Source organism: Alnus glutinosa, chromosome 8, assembly GCF_958979055.1.
Source record: "Alnus glutinosa chromosome 8, dhAlnGlut1.1, whole genome shotgun sequence".
In the NCBI taxonomy this organism is placed as follows: domain Eukaryota; kingdom Viridiplantae; phylum Streptophyta; class Magnoliopsida; order Fagales; family Betulaceae; genus Alnus; species Alnus glutinosa.
The window spans coordinates 13,745,275-13,752,572 of NC_084893.1; the positions used below are offsets into that span (position 1 = coordinate 13,745,275).

General features: G+C 41.9%; 1 protein-coding gene across 1 annotated transcript; it reads right to left on the reverse strand.

Annotated features, from left to right (window-relative positions):
• Window positions 1-204: 204 nt before the first annotated feature.
• On the reverse strand, window positions 205-5,572 carry LOC133876140 (uncharacterized). Its single transcript, XM_062314425.1, has 7 exons — window positions 4,888-5,572; window positions 4,530-4,704; window positions 3,962-4,196; window positions 3,411-3,749; window positions 1,888-3,334; window positions 982-1,757; window positions 205-885 (listed from the first exon to the last, which is right to left on the reverse strand). Exons 1-7 carry the CDS (start codon window positions 5,570-5,572, stop codon window positions 205-207), a joined length of 4,338 nt encoding a protein of 1,445 aa, XP_062170409.1.
• Window positions 5,573-7,298: the final 1,726 nt, after the last annotated feature.

Genomic DNA, 7,298 nt, shown 5'->3' on the forward strand with positions numbered 1-7,298 from the left:
CCCAAACTTCAACGCAAGAATGCCTGTCCTAAAAAAAAACAAAGCACTACTCCAGCTTTATAATAAGCATCAAGAAAATCAACAAGAGAAGTGTTAGTAAAGTGGGTTGCCTCCCATTAGCGCTAAGTTTAATGTCTTCAGCCAGACAAACCAGATCCACAAAGAAATCAAAAATAAAAATGAGGAAGGGTAAGAAAAACTCCTCTAGTCCAAGTAGATGGGATCCGTCAAGTGGATGGAAGCAGTATCTTCATTCTGTGCAACGCCCTCTATGTTGGGCTTCAATCTTTGGCCGTTGACTTTGAACAAAGTGCCGTCCTTTAGGTCTTGTAATTTGACGGCGCCATGTGGAGACACTGACGTGACTATGAAAGGGCCATCCCATCTGGAGCGAAGCTTCCCAGGAAAGAGCCGGAGTTTGGAATTGAAAAGCCATACCTTTTGTTCTGGCACAAAGGACTTGGGTAGAATATGTCGGTCATGAAATGCCTTTGTCTTTTCCTTGTGAATGCGAGCATTCTCATATGCATCATTGCACAGCTCCTCCAATTCTGTCAATTGAAGTTTCTGATGAGAGCCAGCTTCTTTCATGTCAAAATTGAACTGCTTGATTGCCCACAGAGCTTTGTGCTCTAGTTCCACAGGAAGGTGGCATGCCTTGCCATAAACAATCCGGTATGGAGACATACTGATTGGTGTCTTGTAAGCTGTGCGATAGGCCCACAGTGCATCATGGAGGCGCAGGGACCAATCCTTGCGATCTGGCCTAACTGTCTTCTCTAGAATGTGCTTAATCTCCCTGTTGGAAACTTCCACTTGGCCACTAGTTTGAGGATGGTAGGGAGTGGCTACTTTGTGTGTGACAAAATATTTAAGGAGCAACGTCTTGAGAAACCGATTGCAAAAGTGCTTACCTCCATCACTAATGATGGCCCGTGGGGTACCGAATCAACTGAAAATGTTGGCCTAGTTGAATTTTACCACAACCTTGTGATCATTAGTCTTGGTGGCCACAGCCTCGACCCATTTAGAGACATAATCCACTCCTACAAGAATATACTCAAACCCAAAAGATGGCGGGAAGGGTCCCATGAAGTCGATACCCCAAATGTCAAAGATTTCAACAATTAGGATAGGGCTTAGTGGCATCATGTCCCTCCGAGACATAGCTCCAAGGCGTTGGCACCTCTCACAAGCCCGACAAAACCGATAGGCATCTTTGAACAAGGTAGGCCATGTGAATCCGCTCTGTAGAACCTTGGCTGCAGTTTTCTTGGCACTAAAGTGTCCTCCACATGCTAGTGAATGGCAAAATGTAAGAATACTGTGGAATTCACTCTCGGGAACACAACGGCGAATTATTTGATCAGTACAATACTTGAATAACTCTGGATCTTCCCAAAAATAAGATCGGACTTGCTTGAAGAAGCGATCATTGTCTTGTTTGGACCAATGAGAAGGGATCCGACTTGTGGCTAAATAGTTAACAATATAAGCATACCAAGGCGGCTCCCTCAAAGTAATCTCAAATAACTGCTCATCCGGGAAGGAATCATTAACTGGAATAGGCTGAGGTTTCTCAAAGATAATCCGTGACAGGTGGTCAGCGACAACATTCTCAGTTCCCTTCTTGTCCCGTATTTCGATGTCGAATTCTTGCAGAAGAAGTATCCATTGAATCAACCGGGGCTTAGTTTCTTTCTTGGCCAGCAAATGGCACAGAGCTGCATGATCTGAGTAGATGATTACCTTGGATCCTAGAAGATATGAGCGGAGTTTATCCAAGGCAAAGACAACGGCTAGCAGCTCTTTTTTCTGTTGTTGTGTAATTGACTTGAGCATCCATCAGAGTCTTGCTAGCATAGTAGATGACATGAGGAAGCTTGCCTTCATGTTGTCCTAAGACTGCACCCACAGCATAATCAGATGCATCACACATGATTTCAAATGACAAAGACCAGTCGGGAGGCTTCATGATGGGAGCAGAAGATAGCATAGAACAGAGCTTATGGAATGCCTCTAGACATGCATCATCAAAGTGGAAAGTAGTATCCTTGGCAAGTAAATTACACAAGGGTCTTGAAATCTTATTGAAATCCTTGATGAAGCGGCGATAGAAGCCGGCATGCCCGAGGAAGGAACAAATCTGCTTCACTGAAGTAGGTGGTGGTAGATTTTCAATCAGCTCAACTTTGGCACGATCCACCTCAATTCCTCTTTTAGATACTATATGGCCCAGAACTATTCCCTCTTGCACCAAGTGGCTCTTCTCCCAGCTTAAGATCAGATCTGTTTCTTTGCAACGTTGAAGCACAAGTGATAGATTGTGGAGACATGTATCAAAGGAGGAACCAAAAACAGAGAAATCATCCATAAATACCTCCAGAAATTTTTCTACCATGTCTGAGAAGATCGATATCATGCATCGCTGAAAAGTGGCAGGTGCATTGCATAATCCAAAGGGCATGCGCCTATAAGCGAAGGTGCCAAAGGGGCAACTAAAGGTCATCTTCTCTTGGTCTTGGGGATCAACTGCCACTTGATTATATCTAGAGTACCCATCTAGGAAACAGTAGTAGCTTTGGCCAGCAAGACGCTCTAGGATCTGATCAATGAATGGGAGTGGAAAGTGATCCTTCCGAGTATGGGAGTTGAGCTTGCGGTAGTCAATACAGATGCGCCATCTCGTGGTTGTGCGCTGGGGAATCAATTCGCCAGCTGAGTTCTCTACCACTGTGATGCCAGACTTCTTTGGAACCACTTGGGTGGGGCTCACCCACTTGCTATCGGAGATAGGGTAGATGATACCTGCATCGAGTAATTTGACCACCTCCTTCATCACTACCTCTTTCATATTGGAATTCAGCTGGAGCTGTGCCTCACGAGACGGTCGAGCATCTTCCTCTAAATGAATCCGGTGCATACAGATGGAGGGGTCAATGCCCTTCAAATCAGCTACAGTCCATCCAATAGCCTCTTTATGCTTCTTCAATACTGCTAATAAACTATCTTCTTGGTCTTTTTGTAGATCTGAAGCAATGATGATCGGCAAGGTATCATTAGAGCCGAGGAAGGCATACTTGAGCTTGTCTGGCAGTGGCTTCAATTCAAGCTTCGGTGGAGACTCAAGGGAAAGAACGAGAGGAGTGCTTGAAGTTGGAGGTAGGGGCTCCTTGGGTAGTCTCCATGGATGAAAATATGCACTGGTAGCTGTCTCTAGCAAGGCATTTACTTTATCAATGTATTGATTGGTGTTGAAGTCTTCAGAGCCAAAGTGAGTTAGGCAATCTTCCAAAGGATCCCTTGCCAAAATACTGGGGAGTGAATCTTCATTCTTCAATGTTGTCCACAAAGAAACACTCGTTTTGATAAGGTGCATGCTGGAATGCATTGAAGATATTTAGCCTGACCTTCATATTACCAAAGGAGATCTCCATGACTCCTGTACGACAGTTGATGCATGCATTAGCTGTGGCTAAGAAAGGGCGCCCAAGGATGACCGGGATCAGCTTCTCAGGATTGGGAACAGGCTCAGTGTCAAGTACGATGAAGTCCATTGGGAAGAAAAACTTATCTACTTTGATGATGACATCTTCTATTACCCCTCTTGGTTTCTTAATAGACCGATCAGCCAACTGTAGAATCACTGTGGTGGGCTTCAGTTCCCCTAGGCCAAGTTGCTGATAAACTGAATAGGGAAGTAAATTCACACCAGCTCCTAGATCTAGGATTGCTTTATCAATCTCACTCTGTTCGATGATACATGAAATTGTAGGGGATCCAGGATCCTTGAACTTCGGAGGAGTGTTGTGTTGAATCAGGGAGCTCACATGCTCAATAAGAAGGACTTTCTTGGGAATATGATTTCTGCTTTCCTTTTCTAAGTACACAAGTCCTTGAGGAATTTTGCATAGGTAGGTACTTGCTTGATGGCATCAAGGAGTGGAAGGTTGATTTTTACCTGTTTGAAGACCTCCATCACATCTTGTATTTTCTCTCCTTGTTTCCCAAAGTGAGAAGGTGCCTTGAGACATTCCGAAAATGGGACCTGAGGCTCATATGGTATCTCAAGAGTGGGAGCTGATGAAGAAGAAGCCTCAATGTTTACTTGCTTACCCTTGTCCTTCTGCAGATTCTGTGGGATCTCAGTTTGCTCATTCACCTTTTCTTGCACTTGATTGTCGACCCTTCTTCCACTACGCAATGTGGTGATGGCTTAAACTTGTTGGTGATGTGAAGTATTGCCTTCTACCATGTAGTGTCCCTTTGGGTTGGCCACCGGCTGACTTGGAAGTGTCCCCTCTTCTCTCTTGTTGAGGGTATTAGCCATCTGTCCCATTTGAGCCTCTAACTTGGCGATGGATTGAGAGTGAGAGTTCACTATCTAATTCTGAGAGTCCACCTTCTGATTGATCTCGCCTAGAAGTTTCAACATCTGAGCCTGAATGCCAGAATCTGACTGAGAAGATGGTGTGGCCTGAGATTGCTACTGTGAAGGGCGGTATGTGGAAGAAGATTGGTAGGGCTGCCTGTTAGATTGAGCTTGATTATGCACCCCTGGGACTGAGTTACTTGAAGCTTGAGCCTTCCATGAGAAATTGGGATGATTTCTCCACCCTGGGTTATAAGTATTGGAGTATGGATCATTACCCGGATGTGAAAAAGCTGCATTGACCTGCTCAGTTGAATCATCAGAAAACTTTCCTGCAGTAGGACAATCATTTGTGTGATGCATAGGACTAGAACAGAATGAGCATGGTGCGTGCTATGTGTGCATGTGAGTAGAATTAGGAGCAAAAACAGCAACCATCATTTGATCTAATTTCCTAGTGATAGCATCAACTACTTGGGTAGCTACATCTGAAGAATGTCCTATTTCAAAAAGACCTTCGGTCTTTGGTGCTTTAGGTGCATGCACTCTACGTCTAGTGGGTGCATGCTGAATGGAATTATTACTCAAGTTTTCAAATAATGTCCATGCTTCGTCCTCACTTTTCATCATAAATGTTCCCCCACAAGATGCATCTACCATTTGTCTATTAGGCTCAGTCAAGCCTTCATAGAAGCTTTGCACTAGCTGCCACTTCGAGACAGCGTGGTGTGGGCATGATCTAAGTAGGTCCTTGAGTCTTTCCCAGGTCTCATACAGTTGTTCTCCCTCATATTGGGAGATACTAGTGATAGCTCTCCTAATATCATTGGTTTTGCCTATGGGAAAATACTTCTTCAGAAATTCTTGTTGCAATTGAGCCCAAGAAGTAATGGAGTTTGGTGCTAAGGAATGAAACCAATGTTTGGCTCTTTCCTTGAGGGAGAAGGGAAAGAGACGCATCCTTAGAGCATCCTCGGTGAACCCGCTCAATTTAATGGTAGAACAAATTGCTAGGAATTCACCGAGGAAGTCGTAAGGGTTTTCAGTATTAAGTCCTAGAAAAGATGGTAAACTCTGTATAGTCCTAGGCTTAATCTCATAGTGGGCTGCCGTCACATCTGGCAGCTTGAGACATGTGGGAGAAGTGTATGTGGTAGGGAGATAATGATCTCTCAAAGCCATATGGTTATCGTCACCCATAGTCTCAGTGGTACGTTCTCCTAGCAAATTAGAGTTCCTTTCGGATCTAAGTTGTCTAAGAGTGCGTTCAATGTCGGGGTCGCAAGAAATTAAAGGCAATGATAAAGAACGACGACCCATCATACAACAAAACAAAATAAAGATAAAAACAGAATAAAAGCTTACAAACGGCCCGTAGAAATGCTGGAATTTAGCTGCTGTAGATGATGATGGCGGTCAACGAGGAAAACTGAGAGGGAAAAGGAAAAGAAAAACTAAAAGCAAAATTAGAAACGAAAATCAAGAGTAAAAATAAAAAGAAATGGAAAATAATGAAGATAGATTTAATCTTTAAAACTTAATAACATAACCGTTTGCAGTCCCCGGCAACGGCGCCAAAAATTGATGTGGTCTTTTGTTCACCAAAATATATTAATAATAAATAACCACTCGCAATAGGACGAATCTTTGTAGGATAAGGCTATAGAGAGGGTGTCGAACCTCAAGGATTGCAGGAGTATTGCTATCAAGTTTATGAAGATTAAAAATAACTAAAGAAAAGATTGTTGAATTTGTAATTAACTAAAGTGCATAAAATAAACGTAAAAGAGAATTGAAATATAAGAGAGAGAAAGAGTAGAGTATTGACTTCACCGCTATCCGCACATCAATGATTAATCATATTTAATTAGAGAATTTCATTCTATGCATGTTATAAATAAACAAGAAATTACCTTATTAAAGCATAAGTATAATCCATCTTCGGTTGGCACGGATCGTCCACCTAACCACTAAGATGCGGTACGACCCGTCTTCCCTAGGCATGGATTAGCTACGTCTTTAATAGGATACATACAATCAATGGAGAAGTATAACCCATCTTCGGTTGGTACGAATCGTCTACCTAAATTACACTAAACTAGGGTGTAGTACAATTTGTCTTCCCTAGGCATGGCCTATCTAATCCTCTTGATCATATGTCAATTAAACTCGTTGTATAATCATCATTCTTACAATCACAGAAAATAAGAATGATTTGAGTTCAATAATGGTAAAAAGCTTTCTAAGACAAGAGAAGAATTCTACCAATATTGATTATGAATTGAAGAACAATTGCATTAAAAGATGAAGAATAATATCAAATTGTAGCAATTCTCATAATTATACAACCAACATGCGTAAACTAAAATTCTCTAAATTAAAATACAATCAAACCATTGTGCTTGGATAGGGCTACATCAATACCCTACAAAGGTTTTTAGCCACTCATGACGTTGCTGCAATTGCCTCCTGCCATGATTACTTTTCTTCAACTCTTCAAGCCTTCAAGAAGTTTTTCTCTGAATTTGCTCTAGGTAGCAGTGTGTCTTTCTTCAATGTTTAGAAACCTATTTATAGAGATTAAGAGTGGCCTAGAAGCTCTTGTAATTTCATAAAAATCGTCTCTTGAGTCTTCTTGTCCAAGTAGGAGATTGAAACTTCAATCCAAGTAGGAAAAGGATTCCAAATTCGTCCAGAATTGCGGTCTTTTATTTCGGGGAGATTTTGGCATAGTAAACGTCCGAATTTGGAAAAAGTTATTTCTGACATATTTGTCTCATTTTTATTAGCTTTCCAACTCCACAAATTTGATTGCAATATGATATCTGAAGAAAAAGTTATAATCCAAACACTGAGACATATGCATAATCCAAATTTGAATTCAATCCGATTTTGACTCTTAGTAGAGAAATTCCGATTTAATCCT

Bases quoted from the DNA above. Each gene is read 5' to 3' on its own strand.
- LOC133876140 (XM_062314425.1), bottom strand. From the start codon at position 5,572: ATGGGTGACGATAACCATATGGCTTTGAGAGATCATTATCTCCCTACC. The intron at 4,197-4,529 runs GCAGCCCTACCA...CACATTGCGTAG, and splicing joins AATCAAGCTCAATCTAACAG to TGGAAGAAGGGTCGACAATC. The intron at 3,335-3,410 runs GTCAGGCTAAAT...ACAACATTGAAG, and splicing joins TCTCCTTTGGTAATATGAAG to AATGAAGATTCACTCCCCAG.